Source organism: Cannabis sativa, chromosome X (genome assembly GCF_029168945.1).
Source record: "Cannabis sativa cultivar Pink pepper isolate KNU-18-1 chromosome X, ASM2916894v1, whole genome shotgun sequence".
NCBI classification, from domain to species: domain Eukaryota; kingdom Viridiplantae; phylum Streptophyta; class Magnoliopsida; order Rosales; family Cannabaceae; genus Cannabis; species Cannabis sativa.
In genome coordinates, this window is record NC_083610.1 from 70,643,334 (window position 1) to 70,670,755 (window position 27,422).

Genomic DNA, 27,422 nt, shown 5'->3' on the forward strand with positions numbered 1-27,422 from the left:
AGCATATAATCAGAATTACCTTCCACTATGTTGACATCACTGTAATTGTGAATAACTATATGTTCTGGACTTAACAGAAATTGTATACATTAAACCATAAACATGAAAACTACATGTAAACATAAATGACTTCTAATCTTCTATTGATAACAAATCAGATTGTATTGAAATGAGTTTTATTTAAGGCATAAAATCCCAGCATGTATCTCTATAGATTTCAGTTGCATTTACCCTGGTCGATGTATGCGAGAAACCTGCAAGATTGACGCTGGCTGGACGGTGTCATTTACCCTTTCTGGATATTATAGCTTATTCTTTAAATAAATTGTTTGAGGAATAACCCACCCATGATGGCATGCCGAGGAGGTATCAGCCGTCCAAATCTTAAAATGTTCCACATGTTGCCTAGATGAATCAAGTCATCCTACGTAGAATTTGGGATAAAATTTGTCCTCCCATGTCCATGTGGGAATTTTCTATTGGTACGTGGACTCGCTTGGCCCACACACTAGGTGAATGGAGTGACACGTGCTCGGACTACGATGTAGGTATACAGAGTTTTCCATATTTTCAAGCATTTAATGCTTCACCTCAAAAAATGTACCTTTGGGTCACGTGCTGACGATTGGACACCCCAGTGTGTACTGATGGCACCTTTTGAGGGAAAAACCCAAAATTTAAAATGTTGAATTACCAAAATACCCTCTCAGAAACCTATACGAAGGGAATTAGGATTTCATTTTTCTCTTTTAGCCATTTCAAAACTAAGATAATTAAGAGCAAGTAATCAAATTCTCTCAAATCTTCAAGTTCTCTTCGAAGCTTCAAGGAATTTTCAAGATCATTTCCAAACTTCTACTCGAATTACTCGGTGATCTTCAAGAGTGAGTAAGTCCCTAACTCTTTATGTATTTTCTTTAATTTCTTGCATTTTACTTTGAATTGTTTCTATGAACATTCTAGGTTTATGAAATGAATTGTTCTTCATTTTTAGAGATTTAAGACTTATAATTTGATATCGAATGCATGCGCACGGACCATAATCTTTGATTTTTTTGCAAATTTCACTGTTTTTTGTTAAAAAAAACACTTTAAAACACTATGCTCGATGTTTTTGGAGAATTTTGAGATCATCCAGTGTACTTGAGCATCTTCAAACTAGGATTCTCGTCATTAGAACAAAATTTCCTTCCTTCGATCTTTAAATCTAATTGGTTGGAGCAAATGAGTTGTTTCTTTCCATGACCCTGGTCGGTTCTTACCTCCCTTTCCCTCTTTTTTAGATGAACTCGAGCGACTTCTTGGAAGGTAAGCACCAAGTAGATGATGGATTACTTTAATTACTATATCAGGACCAGCCTAAACTCTGTGCAACCTCTTCATCATCGAGTGAGACTTTAACGTCTAGCTTTGACGAGTGGGAAGTAACAAGCAAGGAGTCTGAACCTCCAAAACCTATTGCGCAACACCATCACTACCCTAATTGTATTAGCGGTGAAAGTTATGGTCGGTTCATTTGGGAATTGAATCGAGGCCTGAGGCGATATCTACCTATTTCTTGGACATACAAGGTCCTCGTAGGGATTCCAGACACTTTGCCCGTAGGCGATCCAGAACCTTCAAAGAAAGTCACTGTGGAAGTGGAGATTGCGGTTAACGTTGCACAATATCCTTCAACTAGACGCCCGCCCAGGACTAGAGAATTGGCATGGACCAAGAAAACTTACAAGAAAGTTTCATCTGAAGACCCTCATCTTGCACGGTTAATGGCGTTAGTTCATGCTCTGAAGAAGAAGCTACTGAGGTGCATGTCGATAATGTCGATGTGCAAGAAGTTGAAGACCAAGGCGAGGCTCGCCCAACTCAAGTTGATAAGGAGGAAGAGCTTGTCGCTCTTACGTTGTTTGAAGGGTTCGGCGGATATAATGAGGTGGGGCAGCCTATTACTGTGCGAAGAGAACTAATGGTCGAGAAAATTGATTATGTTAGTGAGGAATACAAGGAGGCTCGTGAGTCCATACACTAAGAAAGGCCTAAGCCAATGTGGATTTCTCCTCCGTCCAACCTCACACTCAAGAGGCTTACAAGCCTAAACAAGAAGGGGCTCAATGGAGATGTAACTTCCTTTCTCCATTTTGACGAACAGCTTGCCAATGACCCTAGGATGGTATTTGCGCGTGGTCCAATTGACATGCCTAACATGGGGCTCTTTTATCCCTTCATCATACTTCTAGAAGCTGGCAAATTACAATATGCTTGACGCAGTTTACGCCGAAGGGTATCAAGTATTAGGCTGCTTTATACATCCTATACGGGCAACAGAAATGGGGGATACCTTCTCCTCATGATACCAACTAGTTCTTTGACATGAAGTCCAGCCCGAGGTACGACCGCTCAGGTTATTTAATTTTCCCAAGTTGACTGCCCCTGGCTGACTGGCACGACGGGCTAGGATGTCTCGAAGATAGATGAATTCATCCAAGATTATTATATTGTGCAAGGGATGAAGGCTAACCACATGTCCTTTCAGTAGGCCAAAATTGATGACCAACCTCCTTTCACACGGGTAGAGGACAAGGGCCCAAGCTATTTTGTAGATGCCGAGCACAACATGAAACATCTCTTTGCTAGCTAACGAGGAGAATTTCCTTGTTATGCACTATACTCGTTCGGGGAGGCTATAAAAGAAGGGTCGGTAGCCGAGGCACATGTTCTTGTGCAACCAACATCCAAGCCAAATAAGAAGAAGAGGAATAAGGCAAATAGGAAGCAGGGTCCGGGTGAGGTTTCTATTATTATTAAGGAAGCTGTCGCGAAAGTGACATGTCCCATCTGTTGGAATTTATTTTACCAGGATCTTAGATCTACTCATAAGTATGTTGTTTAACACCCTAAATATGAACTTTCTAAAACAATAATTAAACACATATAAAGTTAAGAAAACCTTACATTGGTTGCAGCGGAATAATGTCTCCTTCCACTCAGATCTCTAACCCTTGTATCCTTTCTGTCGCAGAGTATTATCAAGATCTGAGCCCGAATGTCCTTCTCTTTGTGTGTGATCCTTCACAGTCTTCCAATCTATGATTGAGGTACCACTTGCTGTGTGTGGGCACTACTCTATCACTAAGGTTTGGAAATTGAGAAGAGGAAAAGAGAGAGAGGTAGGGTCGGCTATAGAGAGAGAAGTGGAAGGCTCAGTTTTTTCTGAAAAAAGATATCTCTGATTTTCTGACCAAAAGGCATATGTTAAATTGAGCCACCACTTCCTATTTATAGGCAACTACTAGGTTTAGGTTAGCAATTATTTGGCATTAAAATAATGAAAATATCAACTGGAAATATCTGCTTAAGTGGCCAGCCACAGGTGTTATTGGGCCTCACTTGGATTTTGTAGTTTTCACAATTTTTATTTCTATTTTCTCAAAAATGCCAATTTTCCAATTCTAACCTTTTAAATGCCAAAAATAATTATTTAATAACTAAAATAGATTATTAAATAATATTGTCATTTAATTTAATTATTAATTAGACATATATAGTCTCTTAATTAATAAATAAACCTAGAATCTCTTTTCTTTACAATTTCACCCCTTCTTAGTGAAAATTCACAAATTAGATATAGTCTAACTTTAGAATTATAATTGATTAATCACAAATCAATTATTGAGTCTTACAAGCAGTATAGTCTCAACTAGAATGGGGACCATGGATCTATATGCTGAGCTTCCAATAAGTGAACCGAATTTACTAAGTAAATCCCTACTTATCAATTCCTCGTTGAATCCACTCTTAGAACTTAGAATTGCACTCTCAGACTTATATAGAGCATATTATATGTTCCACGATATAGATATGCTATCTCATTTAACCATTGTTATAATCTTATTGTGATCAAAGATCCTCTATATAGATGATTTACATTGAGATGGGATAATTTTACCGTTTTCACCCCTCAACGTATTTGGCCCCTTAAAACACTTAACTATCTGTAAATGATGTTTAGTGATCTAAGAATTAGTCACTTAAACAAGAGCTCATCCATTTACTTCTATTTAGCTAAGCTCGAAGGGAATCATCACTTGACTTCTATACACCAGTAGAAGCTATAGATTCCATATTTATGTTCAGCACTCCCACTCAATCATACTATCATGTTCCCAAAATATACGTATCACCCTGACCCAAAAGTAGGCTTAACTAATAAATCAAAGAACATGAATAACACTCCTGAGTTGAGCCTAAGCATATAAGGATTTAGATTCTTTTAATCTTAAGATCAACTATTGATATTGACTTGGAAAGATACAACGGTCAGTTTATAATATCTTAACTAAGTTCAATATCGGTCCAGTCCAATGTATACTCCATACATTCGAAACTAGTATACTTTACCAATGTCCTGGAAAGAACATAACACTTACTCCAAGTGTAAGTACACATCATCGCTGATTATCACATTAGTTTAAATCCAAAACATTGATGAAACAGGGAGTTAGTCTTTTGAATCATATAATCACAATCACATTCCACTGTGTTGACAATACTGTAATTGTGAATAAACATATGATCTGGACTTAACAGATTTTGTGTATAAACATAATAAACATATTAAACCATAACCATGTAAAATTCATGCAGACATAAATCACTTTAAATTTCTTATATTGATAACTAATCAGATTGTAAAGGGTTTTATTTAGGGCACAAAACCCAACACCATCGTGCAAGCTATTGTTAGGAAAGGCATAGAGGTCATTGAAGAGGAGTTAAGGGTGGATTTTTCCGATGATGACATCCCTTCAATAGTTGTTCAGGAGGATGCTTCTCGAAAGGTCCATGGTATACTTTTTTAAGGATTTCACTTGCCTTTTGTTATATATTTTGTAAAAATTAACCAAGTTATTTTTTCCGTAATCTTCCAAACTAAATGCTACCCTGAAGAGGAAGTCTAGAGGGGCATCCGGGCAAGAAAGCTTGGCTGACATGCACTTTGAAGAAGGACTCTAAGGTCTTGGCACAGCCAAAACCTTTCGCTCCACCACCTCCTCTTTCGGCCTCTAAAGATGAGGTCTTGGTTATTGATGCTCCTCCTTCAACAGCTGCTGCTTAAGAGTTAGCTGAAGAAGAACCAAACTTTACCTTTGGTCCCTTCGAGCAAGGAAAATAAGGAGAAAATATCCTCTCTAATAACTGTTGAGACAAAGAGGGTCGAGGAAGTGGTCGAGAACTACCGAGAATGTTTTTGAGTCGAAGCAAATGAGGTGCTAAAGGGCTCAGTATGCTCCTTTAGAAATGCTGGCTAGAGGCCTCCTCAAATATATAACTAAGGTGTTTTTTGATACATTATGTGATTAGAACAAATTATTTCATAAAACTTGCTTTAACTTGCTTTGTTTTTTAGATGAATTTTCAGGTCAAGTATGTGTACTCTCATACTAAAGTTTTAGCCACCTAGGTAGCTAAAGAAAGTTCAAGACGAGGTTGAACGCAAAGAAACTTTCCTGGGCGACATCAATAAACAACTGTACGAGTCCAAGAAAAAGGTTAAGGCCTTAGAAAAAGAGTTATTTGAGGTACCTTCCTCGTAGAAACTGCATGAAGATTTGAAGGCTGAAGCAAAAAGGGCCAACAAGCTGACCGAGGAAATGGCCAACCTCCGGACACTAATGCAAAACCACGAGAAAAAGATTAAAGACCTCGAGCAGCATGTTAAAGATTTAAAAGACAAAGTGGCCAAAGAAAAGGATCGTGCAACTGCGGCAAAGGTAGCATTGGAGGAAGAAAATAAGGCTTGCTCAGTCAAACTTGACTCATTTGCGGATCTTGCCACATATATTTTTTATGAATTTTGGTCAACCCACCCCAATGCCAACTTTTCCTATATGGATTTGAGTGATTGTGATGTCCTACCGCTGAGATGCGAGCAGATGAAGGTTGAGAAAGAGCTGCAGCAACTGAGGCAAAGTAGTTTGATTTGCCAGTCGAGGCAACTGCTGGTGAGTCCTCCAAGCACGTTGTGGTGGACTCTTGTAATGAATGTATGTTTTTTTTTGAATAAAAGATTGTTCTCATTAAGATTAACAGGCCTCAGCCATTACAATGTCACACAAGAACGAAGGAGCATTCAGCTCATTGTACGTACAACCTGACGATAAATAAGACTCCCTAGCAACACAATGGGCAGCCCTATTTGCAGATCGATTAACAAAAGACACAAGGACATTATTCAAACTAGATAAAATAACACGACAGTCCTCAACAAGTAAACCAAATTGGGATGGCATTTGGATAGAACTATTTATAGCTTGAACCACAACCAAAGCATCCGACTCAACAACCACCTTTTCCCACCCCTTACGCTTAATCCAACTCAAAGCCTCCTTGATGCCAATGACCTCTGCAATTTCAGCCGAAACGCAGCCCCATCTACTCGCAGAAAAAGCTTCAAGGAGTATACCACTGCTGTTGCGTGCAACACAACCAAACCCGAACTTTTGTTGAGCTTCAAAAATAGCCCCATCGACATTTACCTTGACCGTAAAAACATCTGGTTTGCGCCAACTACTAGTACTTGAGATGTCACCTGTAGCAAGAAGAGCATTAGGTGACTCAAACTTAGTAATTTTCCATTGGCCAAGGACATGCTTTGCCGATTTCACCACTTCCAAAGCAGGCCGAGACTTACTTTGCCATAACACTTCGTTTCGGGTTTTCCAAATGCTCCAACACACCATAGCAGCTTCAGCTACTACATCCTCACGGCCTCCATCAAGAAGATCAAAAAACCAGTTGCAGAAATCGGTTTCCACACCAGCAACCGGTGGAATTGTTGCAGCAGAAAACGTCCAGCAGGAACGCGAGAATGAGCAGTCCAACAAAACATGAAATATTGTCTCAACTTGCATATGACAAAAAGGGCACAAGAGATCAACATTAACATGTTTAGTTTGAAGTTGTACCTTTGTTGGAAGGCAACCTGAGCAAGCTTTCCACAAGAAATGATGAACTTTGGGTGGAATACAAAGCTTCCATAATTTCTTCCAGCAAGTATCATCTTGCAAAAATAGCCAATTTCCTTTTGAAGCTTGAAGAAAATTATAGGCACTTTTTACCGAATAGAACCCCGATGACTCCATGTTCCAACACCAACCATCATTCACTCGAGTTTGACTAAGTTGAATGCTTCTAATTAAATTAATATCCCTTTCCTCAAACATATCATTTAGAAGCTCAACATCCCAAGCCCTTTCCCCAATCACCATCAAGTTCGAAACAAACTTATCAACAAGGCCAAAATTATCAGTTTGAACAAAAGGATTTGTATCGTGAGGCAACCAAGGATCATGCAAGATACTAACCGATGAACCATTAGCAATAGATCGTCGAGCACCACTGCGAACAAGAGATTGCGCCTCCCAAATACTCCTCCAAATAAAGCTTGGATTTTGACCCAACTCGGCATTAAGGAACGAACCATGTGGATAATATCTAGCTTTGTAAATCTTCGCCACTAGCGTATCCTCCATAGTAAGTAACCTCCAACCTTGTTTCCCCAAGAAAGCGAGATTGTAATCACGCAGATCACGAAAACCAAGCCCTCCAAAATTCTTATGTTGACAAAGTCGCTTCCAACTAACCCAACTTACTCCCTTACTAGAAGAACTTGACTGAGATTTCCACCAGAACTTAGCCATCATGCCTTCAAGACTCGAACAAATTTCTTTAGTCAAAAGAAACACACTCATAGCATAATTAGGCAAGGCTTGAGCTACTGATTTAATCAAGACTTCTTTTCCCGCTTTGGACAAAAACTTAGTCTCCCAACTAAAGATTTTCTTTCGCATTTTTTCTTTTAGAAAACCAAGAATGGCATTTTTGTTTCTCCCCATTATGCAAGGAAGACCCAAATAAAAACTATCATCAGCAGCCTCATTCAACCTCATAAGCCCACACACACGGTCACGCATAGCCCCATGAACATTCTTACTGAAAAAAACAGATGACTTTGCAAAGTTAACTTGCTGACCCGAGGCAACTTCATAACTATGCAACAACCGTAATACATGTTGAGCTTCATTCTCATTTGCTTTACAAAAAACATAGCTATCATCCGCGAAAAGCATATGAGACACCATAGGAGCACCACGAGCCACACGACAACCAGTCAACCAATGTTGTCGTTCATAATGCCGTAATAACAAAGAGAGCCCCTCAGCACAAACTAAAAACAAGTAAGGAGACAGTGGGTCTCCTTGTCTCAATCCTCTGCCAGGAGTAATAGGCCCCATCAAATGTCCACCATGAGTAACATTATAAGTAACTGAAGTCACACAAAACATAATCAATTGCACCCAGTGTTGACTAAAGCCCATTCGGTCCAACATATTTTCAATAAAAATCCATTCAACCCGATCATACGCTTTACTCATGTCAAGTTTGATAGCCATGTAGCCCTCCTTTCCTACTCTTTTCCTTTTCAAATAGTGCATAATCTCGAAAGCAACCATTATGTTATCAGAAATCAACCGCCCCGGAAGAAAAGCACTTTGATTATTAGAAATTACAACCGGCAACACTTCCTTAAATCTATTAGCCATAACCTTAGAAATTATCTTATACAGAACATTACACAAGGAAATAGGACGTAGATCAACCATAGACTCCGGATGCTTCTTTTTTGGAATAAGAACAATATTAGTATGATTTAAATCTCTTGGAAAAGAACCAAGCAAAAAGAAATTCTTAACAAGAGAAGTAATATCATTACCAACTGTACTCCAACATTTCTGATAGAATCCCGGTGTCATTCCGTCAGGTCCCGGAGATTTATCTGGATGCATTTGGAAAAGAGCACGCCTAACTTCATCATCCGAAACCGGTTCAAGCAGCCTTCTATTTTGATCGGCAGTAACAACAGTAGGAACACATTGCAAAACATCCCCATCAACCACGGCAGTAGATGAAAAAAGTTCAGAAAAATATTCCACCATGACCGAAGGCAATCTCCCTTGCCAATCCACCCATACGCCAGTCGAATCCTTCAGCTTCCGAATGGAATTACTTCGTCTTCTTGCAGTAGCAGTAGCATGAAAATACTTTGAGTTGCTATCCCCTTCACGCAACCAAAGTTGCTTACTCCTTTGCTTCCAAAAGATCTCCCGTTGAAGTAATACATTATTCAACTTAGCCGAAGCAGAATTATAGTTTTCCAAGGACACCCCATCTCGGCCTCTCTTCCATTTTTTAACTTCCAATTTGCAATCTTTAATTCGCTTAGGGAAGTTACCAGAATACTCCTTACCCCACCGCCATAACTCATCGCCACAATTTTTTATTTTTTGAAGAATACCAGCCGACTCCCCATTATCCCAACTACTCTTCACAATCTCAAAAAATAAAGGCTCTTTCAACCATGAATTTTCAAACCGAAAGAAATTATTTCTAGCAACAACCACATCATTAGCCAACATCAAATGCAAAGGAGTGTGATCGGAAGTAGACACTTCTAAATTATAAAGCTTGGCTAAAGGAAAAAAATCTAACCATGGTTGGTTAACAAGAGCACGATCAATACGAACCTCCACCCACTCCGGCTTACCACGACAACGCTCCCAAGTAAAAGGATAGCCACACAAGTCAAGATCATGTAAACCACATTCGGTCAACGTATCATTGAACCCATCGATCAACCAACTCGGATAGGGATTTCCACCTTTCTTGTCTTCATTAGAAGTCACATTATTGAGATCACCAACGATGCACCAAGGTAAGCTCGACTTGCATTTCAACTCCCTTATCAAATCCCAAGTCCTTTTCCTTAAATTTCTGTTTGGCTCTCCATACAACCCCGTCAAACGCCAATGCCCACGGTCACTATCACACACCACAACATCAATATACGTCCGCCCATATTCTAGCACTTTAACTTCTTCTTCTACTTTCCACAACAAGGCCACCCCTCCACTTCTCCCTTGAGCCTCAACCGCAAGAGCACCATCAAAACCAATTGCCACCCTCAAACGTTCCACCACTTCCTTCTTTGCAATAGTTTCACACAAGAACAAATAATTGGGCTTCTTTTGGACCACAAGGTCCTTCAAGAATTGTTGAGCCCATGGGTTCCCAAGCCCATGGCAATTCCAAAATAAAAGGCTCATGATGATGGGTGGGCCTGAACACCAAGGCCCACCTGTAACTTGTTTTTTGATCCATTATTACCAATTGGTCCATCAACCATATTAGTCATATTCACATGTCCACCAATAACTACTCCTTCACCCACTGTACGCCTCCTTTTATTCTCTAAAAGAATAATCATATCCTCTTCATTAATACTACCATCAGCATCCACCTCATCATGGCTAGATTCATTCCCACCAACCTGACGTGCACACACCACACTTTCCATAATTAACTTCTCCTTATTCTTATCTCCTACAATCAAGGGATCACGATTGCCTCCTTGGTCAATACTATCAACTTCCATAATTTTAGGATGAGCATTAACTTCATCACCGGCCTTGTACAACCGATCGCCACCACCACCAACAGCGGCTCCACCATTCTCATTCCCAGTCCGAAGCCATTGAGCCCCTATTAAATAATTTTTCTTCTTCATCTGGGCACGCATGCCGCTGCCATAAGGCTTGGATAGCTGCTCAATAGGGCATTCGAATCGTTTCGGACATAGCCTCTCCGAGTGCCCAATAATTCCACACACAAAACAAAAAGTAGGAAGATGTTCATACTTAAAATTAGCCCAAATCCAGTCACCATTTTCTTTACAGAGTTTCATTCGCCTCTTCAGCGGCTTCTCAATATCAACCGTAGTGCGAACCCGTAAATAGTCTCGCCAAAATCCATTAAAGTTCTTGGGATCGGATTTGACAAACTTACCAATATACTCGCCCGCACTCCGAACCACACGCTCTAGCATGAAGCCAGTTTTCAGATCATGTATCTGAACCCAGAAATCAAGTTTATGAAGCGGAACAGCCTTTGGATCTTCCCCCTTCTGCAATCGGTGAAAAACAAGAGGACTTCTATTGAAAGTCCATGGACTCCCATCAATGACTGATTGAATATCTAATTCATGGTAGAATTGAAAAAGATAGCGATTAGTATCCAACTCCTTGATGAACACACCTTTTCCCGGCTGCCAAAGCGAGGCCATCAAATGTCTCATCGCATCAAAATCCACTGCCCTCCCCGTTAGAAATTTCCCTACCAAACACCACCTATCATCAAACGGCAATTCTTCACTCACATCATCCCCTCCAATCAAAACTCCTTCTTCCTCATCTTCCAAACTGATTTGTGCATATTGCTCATTCAAATCGAAACCAACGTGACTACTCGAAGCCATGGAAACACACGACAAAAGAATCAAACTAGAGACTTGAAAAAACTTTCACCAACATGTCAAAAGACAAGACTTTTTTATAGCTAGTTTTTTAGGTTATAATAATTAAATATTTTTTTTTTTTTTTTTTTTTTAGGTTATTAAAAAAAAGTGCATATATTTTTATAATCAATGGATGAAGCCAATAGACTGGAGAGTGGGTTTTTACTATCCGAAGAGAGCAAAAAAAAAGTTTGATATTTATGTCAAATTAATATCTTAATTTTATGTAACCAAAAGTTATTGTTAATAACTTTTATTGAATACAAACACATGGTTCTATTAATTTATACCTTACATTTACACTATCAATAAATATAAGGGTATGTTTAGTTAAGGAAAGAGAATTAATTGTATGGTATTGAGTAATTCTCATTTGTTTATTAAACTTTGTAATGAGAAAAATTATTGGGGCCCACTTAAATTAGAGAAAAAAGAAAGAGAAAGATTTTCTTTCTATTTTTATAGAGAATACATTTCTCTCTTCTAACTTAATTTATTTTTATTTTTATTTTATTAATGAAAAATTTAAAAATAAAAATATGCCCTTCTAAAAATTATAATTAAAAAACAATTAAGAATATCAATTTAGTCAAATTTTAATATTTTCGTTATATAAATAAAATAAAATTATTTTGATTTTTTTTTTTGCAGACAGTTAATAAACAACATTTAATTATTTTATATTTTAAACTCATTCATTTATCCATTAATTATTCTGATTCTAGATATAATTTAGTAAACGTGCCATAACATTAATGACTTATAAAGCTTCTTAACTTTTATTAATTAGTTTTATTAAAATTTAAGTTAATTTGATAGTTTTTTGTTGTATTAACTTATATTATAGTGACCAATAATTAATGTGCTTAAATAGAAGTATAGATTTTTTTAGTTAGCTGAAGCTGTTGATGAGTAGAAGCTCCCTCCTAATTCTATAAATCTATATTATATACGAATTTTGTAAGTATCTGGGTTTATTAATTTTTCTAACAACTCCTACCATAGTCTTATATATTTTAATTGGGGAGGGGAAAATCAATAGAACAACGAATAAAATCCTCATCAGGCTCATGAATTTGACGAGGATAAATTTTATTTTTGAAAGCTTGGCGAGGATTAATTTAATGAAACTAAAAATAGATAAATGAATACGTATATATAATGTAAAAATTAGTAAGATATATAATAATGTAGGTATAACTTAAATTAGTAAAATAATTGCAGACATTGTTTACATAAAAATATAAGGTTTCGTGTGACTTTATTAGACTGTGGAAAACGAGCAAGCAGAGCCCATCGAAAGTAAAAAAAGAAAAAAGTCAAAAGCAGGCCCCCACCGATTAATAGTGTATGGATTTCTGTTTTTAAGCCCTTGTTTCTCTATTCTAAGAATATGATCAAGATCAATATAAGTTAATTATACCAATTAATTATCTCTAATTTCTTTCTATATATAACGAAGAACAACATATGGAAGATACGTACTAATGGAGAACAAGAGCAAGATCCAAATTCTTTACGATGCTTGTAGTGTCGTTTTTACTCAGAATCAAACTCCAAAATTTCAACAAATCCAATGGCTCAAAAGTCTTCTTGGTATATTATATATATGTACTGTACTGTGTGTGTTAAGAAATAAGAACATCCCAGCAGCCCACACCAGCAGTGTGCACCAGCAGCCTACACCAGCAGTGTGCACCAGCAGCAAGAAGTCGTGTGCACCAGCAGCAGGGAATCCTTTTCTCAATTGTGGTCCTGCATCAATTTCACAAATACCGTTAGACCTTTTCTCTATGTAATGATTGGATTTTATTGTTAGAATATTCCCTCTGCTATACAATTCAAATGTAACAGCTGTACAATGGTCATTGGCCAAGTGTAAAACTTTTTTCCCTATAAATTAAGTACTCTGGCTCACAAAATCTTCGAGCAGAGTTTTACACATTTCCTTACTATTCTAAACTTTAAGTTGGTATCAGAGCCAACAAGGCCCTCGCCATGGCTACACCTGAAAACCCTACTGGAAACAACTCCCCTGCTCCTGCTGCAAGCACAGGAAATGCCTCTGCAGTATACGGCACAAACACGGATGCCTCTGCCTCTCGAGTCAACCAACCTCTCATTACCAACCTAAATCGGCCATACTCACTAAAAGCCCAGATCGAAACAACTATACCTGTGGAAGACCATGGTATCCACCATTGTCAGGAATGTAGACTCCATGGTCACCTTGTCAAAGACCAAACCTGTCCCCTTGAGTTCATTACAGTCGAGACGGCTGCAGAAGGAGAAGTGACGAAGAGAGAAGTTCAGACAAACCCTGAGTTCGAAAACTGGATCATCAATGATCAGTTGCTCATGGGATGGTTGTACAGTTCAATGACCGAAGGCATAGCGACTGAAGTAATGGGATCAGCAATTTCTTGAAGCTGTGGTATGCTCTAGAATGCTTATATGGAGCCTCTTTCTAAGTCCAGATGGATGATACAAGGACTTTGATCAAAGCTGTCGGGGAAGGGATCAACACCAATGGGAGAATACCTCGGACAAAGAAGAGCGGCGGATATCTTGGCCATTTGCAGGAGATCCATACCCTGAATCTCACCTTGTTGCTAATGTTCTTTCAGGTTTAGATGCTGAATATCTATCAATCGTTGTCCAAATCGAAGCAAGAACCAGTACCACTTGGCAAGAGCTGCAAGATATCTTGCTTAGCTTCGATAGCAAGATTGAGAGGCTTCAAACTCTCTCGACTGGAACCAAAGCAGGACACACACCTCCTCAAGCTAACATGGCCTCCAAAGGGAATTCTGGAAACACTCCTACTGCTGGAAGAGGCCGTGGTGGCTATCACTCTCAGAATCAAAGTTATGGAGGTGGTGGTAGGTTCTCGGGAAATCGTGGAAACACTGGAAGAACTAGAGGACGAGGAAGATCTAGTGGACCACGACCCACCTGCCAAGTATGTGGCAAATACGGGCACTCCGCGGCTGTTTGCTACAACAGATTTGACGAAAACTTCATGGGAGCCGTCCGAATGCTCAAGGAAACAACAAACCAGGCAACAGCAACAACCACAATGCATTCCTTGCAACCCCTGAAATCGTGGACAGTGATGCTTGGTTTGCGGACAGTGGTGCAAGCAATCACATCACCTCCGAGGCTTCAAATCTGAACCAAAAACAAGACTATGGTGGTAAGGATTCTGTCACTGTGGGCAATGGTAACAAGCTCAAAATTGCTCATGTTGGTAGTGGTTATTTACATACTAAATCTGGTGATATTTTACTGCTGAAAGAAATGCTACATGTCCCACAAATTGCCAAAAACTTAATTAGTGTCTCTAAACTTACCCAAGATAATGATATACTAATTGAGTTTTATTCCAATCATTGTTTGGTGAAGGACAAGCAAACAAGGAGGGTTCTTCTTCAAGGAGTGCTTAGAGATGGGCTATATCAACTAATTCAACCACAAGGTCAATCGAATGTGTTAAGTTTTACCAAATCCAAGTCTGCTAGTAGTGTGTCAAATTTGTGTCTTCTGTCTAATGTAACAGATGTGGCTGAGAAACATGTTAATCAGTCACAATCTGACAAGTCTTTTCTTTCCAAAATTGATGTTTGGCATAGGAGGTTAGGCCATCCATCGTCTCGTGTTTTAAATCAAGTTTTAGAGTCAACTAATGTAAAACTTTCTAAGAATGAAATGCAAAGTTTCTGTGATGCTTGCCAATTTGGAAAAGCTCACTCTCTGCCATATAAATTGTCTCAAAATCGTGCTAAATCTGTCTTGGATCTCATACACACTGATTTGTGGGGTCCGGCCCCCATTTCCTCTAATGTTAATCACAGATTTTACATCCATTTTTTAGATGATCACAGCCGTTTCACATGGCTGTATCCTCTAAAATTTAAGTCTGATGCACTTGATGCCTTTGTTCACTTTAAAGCTTTGGTTGAAAATAAATTCGAAAGGAAAATCAAGAGTCTAAGGTCTGATAGTGGTGGTGAATATCAGCCCTTTGTCTCTTTGGTTCGCTCTCAAGGCATTGAGTTTAATCATCCTTGTCCTCACACTTCTCCCCAAAATGGGAGAGCTGAGAGAAAACATCGCCATATTGTTGAAATGGGTCTTACCCTCTTGGCTCAAGCGGGAATGCCCTTAAAATACTGGTGTGATGCTTTTGCTACAGCCGTGTATCTAATTAATAGATTACCTACAGCTGTACTTGGTAACAAATCACCATATGAAGTCATATATGGAAAACAACCTGATTACAACTTCTTAAAAACCTTTGGTTCAGCGTGTTTCCCTTGCATAAGGCCATACCAGTCACATAAATTTCAATTCCATTCCTTGAAGTGTGTCAATTTGGGATATAGTGATTCTCACAAAGGATACAAGTGTTTAAGCTCAAATGGCAGGATTTACATCTCTAGAAATGTTGTTTTTAATGAATTAGAATTTCCCTTTCACACAGGTTTTCTTAACAACTACAAAAATCCACAACCCGTAGTTGTTCACAGTTCAACATGGTCTGTCTTACCCTTTTTGTCTCCTCAAACAGCTCCAACTCCATCATCTTCTCGCCATTAACGCAGCTCGACGGCCTCCACGATATGGACTCTCCTTCTGCTCATGGTTCTCCCCAGGTATCAACTCACTCCTCTCACTCTTATCATTCTCCAAATGTTGTGTCTCCTTATAGTTCAGGTCATGAAGAAAACACTCTTCCTGCTACCAATGAGTTACTTGATTTTGCCTCTGGCCATGAACAAGACCAACCCGATACCTCACCACCATATACATCACTAGACCAACCTTTGCCCATCTCTCACCCCATGATCACTAGAGCCAAATCAGGAATTTTCAAGCCTAAAACATTTCTCAGCAGCACTAAAATGCCAGATTTAACCGAACCTCATAGTCTTGAAGAAGCATTTCGGCATCCTGGCTGGTCAGCAGCTATGGACAGTGAAATAGCTGCTTTAAAAGCCAATAATACATGGATTCTTGTCCCTCCTTCTCTGTTACAAAATCTTGTTGGCAATAAGTGGGTATATCGCATTAAATGGAATGCTGATGGTAGTTTTCAGCGATTTAAAGCTCGCTTGGTTGCTAAGGGGTTTCATCAAAGACCCGGCATTGATTATGGTGAAACTTTTAGCCCTGTAATTAAGGCATCTACTGTCCGAATAGTGCTTACTCTTGCTACTTCACGCGGTTGGGATATCAGACAGTTAGACATAAATAATGCCTTCCTTAACGGTGTCCTCGAGGAGGATGTCTTCATGGTGCAACCACCAGGTTTTGAGGAACCAGGGAAGGAAAACTATGTGTGTAAGTTGAACAAGTCACTTTACGGTTTAAAACAAGCTCCCCGAGCTTGGTTTGATAAACTCAAACTGGCTTGCTAAACGCTAAGTGGAAATTTCAGAACTCTAAAGCCGACACCTCTTTGTTTTTCTACAAGTCTGAACAGATTATCATTTTGGTTCTCATATATGTGGATGATATCATTGTGACAGGAAATAATCCAAACAAAATGAAGAGTTTTATTGACAATCTAAACAAGCATTTTACTCTGAAGGACCTTGGTCCATTACATCATTTTCTCGGCATAGAGGTTTTTCGAGACAACACAGGGCTCTATCTTACACAAACAAAATACATAGAGGACATCTTGAGGAGAACCAACATGACCACATTGAAGCCGTGTCCTACCCCAATCACGGCTGGGAAACCAATGTCAGTAAATGATGGTGAAGCTATGCATAATCCCACGGCTTACAGGAGTACAGTAGGTGCATTGCAGTACCTTTGTCACACGAGACCCGACATTGCCTACGCCGTAAACAAGCTAAGCCAATTCTTACAAACCCCTACAAGTACACATTGGAGTGGTGTGAAGAGAGTACTGAGATACTTGCAAGGAACAAAAACACAAGGTCTTCATATAAGGCTTTGACAAAGGCGAACATAAGTGGTTTCGATGCGATTGGGCCTCGTGTCACGATGATCGTAGATCGATTCTTGCGAATTCTTGTGTATACCTTGGAGAAACACTTGTATCTTGGTCCTCGAAAAAACAAGCCGTCGTCTCAAGATCGAGTACTGAGTCAGAGTATCGTGCACTTGCACATGTTGCATCTGAAATTTCTTGGATCGAATCACTTCTGCAAGAACTTGGAGTACCACTGCTGCTTCCCTCAATAACCTGGTGTGACAACTTAAGTGCCAGTGCATTAGCATCTAATCCCGTCTTTCATGCACGCACAAAACATATAGAAATCGATGTCCATTATGTTCGAGATAAAGTGCTGAAGAAAGAACTTGAGGTTCGTTACATTCCATCTCATGATCAAGTAGCTGATTGTCTTACTAAAGGCCTGTCACACTCACGATTCAGATTTCTTGTTGACAAACTTGGCGTGAGAACATCTCCCTTCAGTTTGAGGGACGGTGTTAAGAAATAAGAACATCCCAGCAGCCCACACCAGCAGTGTGCACCAGCAGCCTACACCAGCAGTGTGCACCAGCAGCAAGAAGTCGTGTGCACCAGCAGCAGGGAATCCTTTTCTCAATTGTGGTCCTGCATCAATTTCACAAATACCGTTAGACCTTTTCTCTATGTAATGATTGGATTTTATTGTTAGAATATTCCCTCTGCTATACAATTCAAATGTAACAGCTGTACAATGGTCATTGGCCAAGTGTAAAACTTTTTTCCCTATAAATTAAGTACTCTGGCTCACAAAATCTTCGAGCAGAGTTTTACACATTTCCTTACTATTCTAAACTTTAAGTGTGTGTGTGTTTGTGTCATTTTTATTTTTCTTATTTGTAATCTCTTTTTTCTTTCTTAATATATATATTGTTTTGGTCGTAGACATAATCGAAGCCAAAGATGTTGGAATCGATGAATTTGGAATATCATCATCATCATCATTATGTGAATCTTCATTTTCAAACCCAAATAAGGAGAATTACAATAAGGGACTAATCTGTGGGCTAACCATGTCTGAAATCACGTATATTCATATACATGAATGTAACGACTTTTCTGTAAGTACATATTTAATTATTTATATACAGACTTTTTTGTTTTTATATATACAAGTGAAGTAATTAATAATATGTGGTAATGAGCAGATTGGTGTGTTTTGTTTCCCGGCTGGAGGAACATTTCCACTTCACGACCACCCAGGAATGACAGTTTTCAGCAAACTCCTCTATGGTTCTCTTTACACTAAAGCTTATGATTGGGTCAGTGTGTATAATTCAACAGCAACCACTAGAACATGTAAGATTATAATTAGTTGCTTTTTGTATAGATATATATAATTTATTCTCTTTTCATTATTGATATGTACATATATGTATTATATATATATATATATTATAATATTTATCCTTTTTGAGTGTGTAAATTATTTATAGTTGGGTTAGGAGGTTTAGTAAGAGAGGAGATGGTAAATGCACCAACTCAAACAAGCATACTGTTCCCAAACTGTGGTGGAAACATTCATACATTCACAGCAATAACTCCTTGTGCCATATTGGATGTTCTTACTCCACCTTACTCTGATGACCTTGGAAGGCCTTCCACTTACTACTTTGACATTCTCATCCCCTCTCTTCCCGGTACATACCTAATTAATACTACAATTTGGTATCAAATTTTAAATATTTTTATTTAAAATACTTAATTTCACCAGTCAATACTAAAACTTTGTTTGGCACTATGTGGTACACTACCTTTGTTACAATGTTTATATAAAATGTTCCTAAGCGATTGGGGTCTGGATTTGAATTCGGGTTCGGGCCTGAATTTGGGTTTGGTTTCGGGTCTAGATTTAGAGTCCAAGGTCCGGATATGTGGTTTGGGTCTGGGTTTGGTGTTTGGGACCGGGTTCGGGGTCCGGGATTGGGTTTGGGGTCCGACGTCCAAGTCTATGTTGGGGTCTAGGGTCCGGGTCCAGGGTTGACATCCGGGGTCGGGGTCCGAATCTGTGTCCGTGTTCAAGTCTGGGGTTCGACTGGTCCGGGTACGTATCCGTGTTCGGGTTCGGGTCGAGGGTACAGGGTCTGAGTTTGGGGTTCTAGTGTGGGTTTGGGTCCTAATCCGGAGTCCTGGTCTAGGTTGGGGTTCAGTATTCGGGTCTAGGTCGGTGTCTGGGGCCGGGACCTGGTCCAGGATTCGATTCTAGGTTCGGGGTCGGGATCGAGATCCAAGATCGAGTCCGGGTCCATAGTAAGGGTATGGGTCCTAGTCCAAGATCCGGGGCTAAGGTCCTTGCCGGAATTGACCGTAGACCCTTTTTAAACATTATAATATAAATTATTACGAGTCATTTGTTATGTATTAAATAATATGACTCAAATCTCATTAAAATTTATGCTCGTAATAATTAATTTAATATACTGTTTTATCTAAACATAATATTATTTATTATTTAATACAATACAATCCTTATACGGCTTATTAAACGAGTCCTTCTAGATATAATTTATTATTTTTGTTTAATTTTTAACAATTACAATTTTCTTAACATTTTTTTTTTCTAAAAATTTAATATATATTATTTTCTTTAAAAGATAATATACTGTACTTTAGAATATTAAAGAAAAAAATATATTATTTGAAATGTAAATAAATGGGATTATTAATTGGTTCAATCTCTTGTCTTGATCATCGTTATCAGGTTATTCAGTGCTTGAAGAAAGAGAGTTGCCTGATGATCTAGTAGTTGCTGGTGCACCGTATCTTGGTCCTCCTGTGGATGCACGCGACCACATTTGTTGACTTTATACTTATTTTATTTTTTAACGTGTGATTGTGTGTACATATATAAATAATAGATTAAAAAGGGAAAGAAAAGAAAAGAAGAAAAAAAGCTATTATTTCTAAATACCCTTAATTACACACAAAATTAATTACATTGTATTTTTCTAAACGCACCCTAACTATGTTTATAGTACATTTTTTATGGCATATTTATATGCAGTATTTGAAATCAAAATAAAATAATGAAAAAATATAACAGAATAAATGAAGAATAATCAGAATCAATATTTGTAATATGTTGTTTACTAAAATTTCTCGAAAATAGAATTATAGTGATTTATCTTGTTTACTTTATCGAAAAAAGTAATCGGAATGCTTAAATTGACTAAATTACCCTTTTGAGTTAAACTATAGTATATGATAGTTATTTTGTAAGACATATTTTAAAGGATAAAATTGTTATTATAAATTTAATAATAAAAAATAAAATAAAAATAAATAAAATCCATTACCCTTAATGGCATGGGAAGTTCTCCCTTTCTTTTCTCTCTTATTTAATCAAGTTCTATTTTTTCTAAATTTAATAAATTAAATAAATAAATGTAAGAGAATAAATCTCTTACCATTGATTCCTATTACTTATTAGTAAACACATCATTAAAGGGGTATTTCAGTAGACTTTCTCTATTTGTTTCGACATGTAAGAGAGTTTCTTAATCTAATTTTTTTTTTCATAATTGTGTATATTATAATTATGGACTTTTTTCAGTTTTAACTAAAAAAAGTAACTATATTACAAAAATACTTCCAGCTGGTCAAATAAATAAATATACAGCCCAAATAAATTTTTTTTTACACAAATACCACTTACATACACCTTTAACCCAGGATCCATGCTTCATGGGCAACTATGCGCAACTATCGCGCAACCACGCAGCAACCCAACGCAACCGAAACGAAAATTAAACCTAAAAGAGAACTACCATTAATTCCAACGACTTCACCGGAGAAGATGACCAGAATCAATAAAAACAGGATCTGTTTCGAATTCATGAAAAAAAAAAGTGTAGAAAAACTACTACGAAACTAAAATTCTACCAGAAATTCAGTTTAATTTGCATAAAACTAATGTCCTGACTTTAATTTTTAGATCCATGAAAGGCAGATCTCAAAAAGTTGAACTGGAGTTCCTAAACAATCCAACTCAAGTATAATCCAAAAAAAATTACATCAATACTATAGTAAAATATTTATCATGGTGTATTTTTCGTTATTTTCTAAATTTCTAATGGTGAATTTGTTCATATTAAATCATAAAGATACATGTAGATAGAGTTACGTACGTGGAAATACTGTTCTAATTTTTAATATTTCATAATAGTTGCAATACAGTTGCATTAACAGTTATTTCATCTGATTGAAATATTCGTCTGATGTAACATTTGGCCAATCACCCAACAACACCCAGAAACTTTCGTTTGATGCAACCTTCCGCCAACCACCCTACAATCATCGTCTGATTGAAACCTTCGTCTAATGCAACCACCACGCAACCACACAACACCACCCTGCAACCATTGTCTTATTGTGTAAGTGATAGTGTAAGAGGTATTTTGGTAATTAAAATCATATAAAATGTATAAATGTTGTCCGCACCTTATGGAGGTTTTTTTTTTTTTAGTAAATAAAGTGTCAATTTATATTTTCTATGCAATAATTCTTATAATTATCTATAAATTTTTAAAAAATACTAAATAGTTTTACATAATCGAAAATAAGATGTAAATATTTTATTGTACTTACGACTGTTTTTTCTATATATGTGATAAATAATTATTTGAATCTTATTTTTTGACATTATAAACTATTTAATTTTTTAAAAAAAATTTCAATGGTCCTAAATAATTATAATATACAAAATCTTAACAAAAAAAATTAAAAAACTATTCGACATATCGAAATAACTAAAGAATCTTTGTATAATTTTACAACTCTACGTTAAAATACAATACTAAAAATTAATATAAATTACAATTTTTTTTCTTCAATATAATACAATTTTTATATTTTTAAATACATATTCCCTTCCCCTTCAAAAGAATAAATAAATAAATAAATACATCTTCCATCAAAGATGTTATTAAGTGTAGATGAATATGTCCATAACAAGAGCCAAGCCAAGAACCTTAAGGCTTATTTTAGTTATTTTAATGTAGTGCCCTTTAAAAATTCAATAGGTGTAGATGCAGATAGGGCCACATGTTCACATTTATATTAGGGAAAGTTACCATGCGATACTTCTTAGAGCATCTCCAAAGACACACCAAATTTGGTGTTGCACTATCACTAAATTTAGCGTCAAAAAATATTTTAAACTCCAACTACAACACCAAAAATTACACTAAAAAAATATTTCTTATTATTATATTAATTTTTTAATAAAATAAAAAAATTAATAACATATTAATTAACAAAAATTATAACAATTATTATATTTAATAAATAATTTAAATAAATTTACTAATTAAATTAAAGATAATAATACTGTAAAATTGGCGAAATTCTATAAACTAAAATATCATATTGCAATAACATAAATATTAACTAGAGAATAAACATTATATTCGAAAAATTTACATTAAATTAAATCAAACTAATAATTACAAAAAAAATATTATAATATGCTTTTACAATGCATCCCTCTAAATAAAAGAGTCACGTGAGAGAAAGTTTGAATTTTATTTTCGGCGTGTTAAATTTTTCTAAATTTTTTTAAAATTTTGCAGGATGACTTAAATAACTTTAATGTACACGACCATAAAAAAAAGACTAAAAAAGTCTCTCGAATGCCAAAACAGGTTGGAGTATATCAGTGTGTCACTTTTAAAGAAGTGTATTGTTTTCGGCGAGTTAAATTTTTCTAAATTTTGTAAAATTTCTTAAATAATTATAATATACACGACAAAATAAAAAATGACTAAAAAAATTTGTCAGGTGCCGAAACAAATAGGAATAGATTTATACATCACTTTTAAAAGTATATCTTGTAAAATTTCCCAAAAAATAATTCTTAATTTTATAAATATAATAATATAAATATATATATAAATATTAATTAAATTATATATATAATATATATGCAGTGTCTAAAGTGCACGACATAGACAAAACTTCAAAATGCTGCGTGAAATACAACTTCCTTGGACCAATATTCACGGCATATATGAAAATATACCGTCTCCTTGCACATGCTCTTAGAGGTAGTTACCATGCCATACTGCTTAAAGGTGTACCTCGGTCAGTTTAGTCAGATTATAGTGTATTTTTACCATCCCAATATATATGTCGGGTTGTAAATATCTAATTGTAACCGTCCAATGAAAAATAAAATAAGTGTAACCCGCCCAATGATTTTCGTCAGTTTGGTCGGATTAACCCGTTTAAACCGATTTTTATTTTTTATTTATTATTGTTAGGTTTCGGTGTTCAAATAATTAATTTGAAAAAATAAATATATAGTATATGCCTTTCAAAATTAAAAGGGTTGTAGTTTAAATTAATGTTAAAAAATAAATATAAATTGAATAAATATTAAAGTGTTAAACAATATTTTTTTAAAAAAAAATAAATAAAAAAATATACTCACGTGTAGTAACTAAATTTTAACTTCAATATTCAAATATAATCAAAATTATCAACTATAAATTCTAAATTTTAAATTAAACACTATAAAATATAAACTTTAAATGTAAAATAGTTTAAGTATTATTCATAATTTATATGTTCTATATATTATATTATAGATCATTTTAATAAAAAATATATAAATCGGTTTATTCAGGTTATTTGAGCGAGTTAGAATATTATTTAACACAGGCAATAAATTCGTTGAGCGGTTTGAATTTTTCATATAGTTATTCGAATTATATTTTTTGTCGGTTTATTCAGTTTGATTTAAGCGATTTATTCGGGTTTGACGAATGGTAATTTTTTTTTAAACAGCCCTAATACTGCCTAATATATTGGCATGTGGCTCTAATCTTCCCCCTCTAGCCGTGTAAGAATTTATGTTCCATTCCCAAGCCGCCTGACATTATATCCCCTTTCCTTACACGTATCAATAACTTTCTCTCTCTCTCTCTCTCTAGTCAGAAGAAGCTTCAAAGTTTGTGTCGTTTTAGGAAGGTAAAGTCTTTTCTATATTAATTATATACAAGCTTAACCCAATCCAACTCAATCCCACTTGGCTTCACATCTATGACTTCTTCAAACTCGTAGTCATAAGGGTACTACTATTACAACTCTGCTTTATTATGTACTGACTTTGAAACTAACAGAAGAAGAGAAAAACAGAGAGTTTGTTAAGTGTGGAGAAAGGAGAAGAGAACTGTGTTGTTGTAGTCTTTTCCTTGGTCTTTTGATTATCTTATGAGTACCATGGAGCGTTATGAGATTGTGAAAGATATTGGGTCTGGGAATTTTGGTGTGGCAAGGCTGGTCAGGGATAAGGGGACAAGAGAGCTTTTTGCTGTTAAGTTCATTGAGAGAGGCCAGAAGGTCAACTCCTTTATCTATTTTACTTTTTGGTTGGGAAAGTTTGAATTGGTTGTGTTTATCATTCTGTGATTTGAGATTTTTACTGTTTCCCATCTGGGATTTAGTTCGTTTAAGGATTTTGTTTATGGGTATATTTCAGATTGATGAACACGTACGAAGAGAGATCATGAACCACAGGTCATTAAAACATCCTAATATTGTTAGATTCAAAGAGGTTAGTCATCAATTATTCTCTCACTGATATTCCTTTATGGTCATTAAGCATTACCATATGAATCTATGACACATAATTGTGGTGCATTTTCCTTTTTTTTTTAATATGGTCATTAAGCATTACAATGACTTGAGCTTAAAGTATCTTTAGAATGGCCTACATCTTAAAAATTGGGTTTTGTAATCAATTTATTTTAGGTACTTTTAACTCCAACTCATCTGGCCATTGTGATGGAGTATGCTGCTGGTGGAGAGCTCTTTGAAAGAATATGCACTGCTGGTAGATTTAGTGAAGATGAGGTAATGGAGGAAATTTCTAACTAAACTTATGTTTTTACACCAAATGAAATCTTAATGAATGTAAGCACTTAAGCATCTTTTTGTTCTATTGAATCAGGCAAGATTTTTCTTTCAACAACTAATATCAGGAGTCAGTTACTGTCATTCAATGGTAAGAATTTTGTTTGAACTATCCTTTTGTGATAGATATACATACATATCTCTAAAGAACTGCATTGATTATCAACTTTGTCATTGTCTAATTATTTAATAAATGACTTCTGGCAGCAAATATGTCATAGAGATCTTAAACTTGAAAATACTCTCCTAGATGGCAGCACAGCTCCCAGAGTGAAAATATGTGATTTTGGATACTCAAAGGTAACTGAAATGATATAAAAAGATTAAGCATATTAGATTTTTAAGTTGATTAATTGGTGAACTTTGTTGTGTATATAGTCATCTGTGCTGCATTCTCAGCCAAAATCTACTGTTGGTACACCAGCTTACATTGCACCTGAGGTCCTCTCTAAAAAGGAGTATGATGGAAAGGTACTAACTCCATTCTTAATTTAACCTCATTTTCTTCAACCATGGCATTTAGTGAGTGATATGATGTTGAAAATTATAGATTGCAGATGTTTGGTCATGTGGGGTAACCTTATATGTGATGTTAGTGGGTGCTTATCCTTTTGAGGATCCAGAAGACCCAAGAAACTTTACAAAAACAATTGGGGTGAGTAAGTGATTTTGTTAAGAGCACTTCTACCAAATTTTTTTTTGTGAGTTTTTATAACTAAAGATTTCTGGGATTATGACAGCGGATACTTAGTGTTCATTACTCAATTCCTGATTACGTCAGAATCTCCCTGGAATGTAAGCATCTTCTATCTCGAGTATTTGTGGCCAATCCTGAAAAGGTAAGGTACACTAATAAATTGATGTAAATATATTTTGAACTCTATTTTTGTTACTTGCTAAGTCTGTGTTTTTTTAACAGAGAATTACTATCCCAGAAATTAAAAACCATCCATGGTTTCTAAGAAACTTGCCTATAGAATTTATGGAAGGAGGGAGCTACCAGAGCACTGATGTTAATAACCCATCTCAGAGCATTGAAGAAGTGGTTTCTATTATACATGAGGCAAGCAAAGTTGTTGAGGCTCCCAAGCTTGGTGGGGGTTTAATGGGAGGGAGTATGGATCTTGATGATCTGGATATTGATGCAGATGTAGATATAGATATAGAAACTAGTGGTGACTTTGTGTGCCCTTTATAAAATATATAATTACCATGTAAATAAACACATTGTCACAAACATACATGTTCTTCTGTTGTACAATGTACACTTTGGCTTTGGGGAAACTGGAAAGGAGGGATTCCCTTTTTCTATGAATTTTTTCCCTCTGTTAGCATAGTTTTTTTGGTGATGTCCATTTTTTTTTGGGGCTAAAGTGTGTGCGAGTACTAAAATAAAATAGTATTGGTTAGGTAGTTATTGGCTTCCATTATGATATGTGTACACTAAATCCCTTGACAATTAGCTTGCATTGCATAAATTTATAAGGATTTATAATATTCTTTAGCCAAAATAATAATTTTTCAAATACTAGTATTAAAGGAAAACTATTATTGTTATTACACTTAGTGAGGCAATGGAATTGAATGGAGAATAAATAATTTTTATTTTATTTATTTGCTTGGTTGTATATTAAAGTATTAGAATGTCATTCTAATGAATTTTTTTTATAACATTTTGGTGAAATGACTATTCTGTTTTAAAATAGAAGGAAAAACTATTCCAATTCAAGATGAGAAATAATTTAATAATTTTTATATCAATTATTTTATACATTTTAAATTTTATTTCATTCTTATTCTCATTCTCATTCACATTTTTATTTTTATGTTTTCATTCCTGCCAATCAAACTCTACCTTAGAGTTTCATTTCTTTTCCCTAGACCCTAGTTTCTTCGAATTTTTAATGAGGGCTTTGTTTGTTGGATTAAAATCTTTTTTCTGTGCACATATCTATAATATATAGGTTATTATAAAGTGTGATACAAAATTAAGTAACCAATTATGTTACGAGTATTAAAAGGTCTTAAATTATCATGAAAATAATGTATGAATTTTTATACAAAATTATGTTTTAATTTTTTACGAATTTTTTA

General features: G+C 36.0%; 3 protein-coding genes across 4 annotated transcripts; 2 read left to right on the forward strand and 1 right to left on the reverse strand.

Moving 5' to 3' along the window:
• Positions 1–10,156: 10,156 nt before the first annotated feature.
• LOC115725309 (uncharacterized) lies at positions 10,157–11,368 on the reverse strand. The gene has a single exon (XM_030654783.2). It carries the CDS (start codon positions 11,366–11,368, stop codon positions 10,157–10,159), a length of 1,212 nt encoding a protein of 403 aa, XP_030510643.2.
• A 1,062-nt stretch (positions 11,369–12,430) lies between these two features.
• Positions 12,431–20,316, forward strand: LOC115725302 (plant cysteine oxidase 2-like). The gene is made up of 5 exons (XM_030654771.2): positions 12,431–13,003; positions 18,300–18,475; positions 18,563–18,713; positions 18,851–19,054; positions 20,116–20,316. Exons 1-5 carry the CDS (start codon positions 12,895–12,897, stop codon positions 20,214–20,216), a joined length of 741 nt encoding a protein of 246 aa, XP_030510631.1. The 5' UTR covers positions 12,431–12,894; the 3' UTR covers positions 20,217–20,316.
• A 4,117-nt stretch (positions 20,317–24,433) lies between these two features.
• On the forward strand, positions 24,434–26,839 carry LOC115722026 (serine/threonine-protein kinase SRK2A). 2 transcript variants are annotated; one of them, XM_030651162.2, is made up of 9 exons: positions 24,434–24,755; positions 24,895–24,969; positions 25,167–25,268; positions 25,366–25,419; positions 25,536–25,628; positions 25,707–25,799; positions 25,879–25,983; positions 26,069–26,123; positions 26,248–26,839. In XM_030651162.2, coding segments are annotated over exons 1-9 (708 nt in total). In that variant the 5' UTR covers positions 24,434–24,626; the 3' UTR covers positions 26,250–26,839. The 2 variants fall into 2 exon arrangements, with proteins under 2 accessions (XP_030507022.2, XP_030507007.2); XM_030651147.2 differs by having other exon boundaries at positions 26,069–26,167; positions 26,248–26,806.
• Positions 26,840–27,422: the final 583 nt, after the last annotated feature.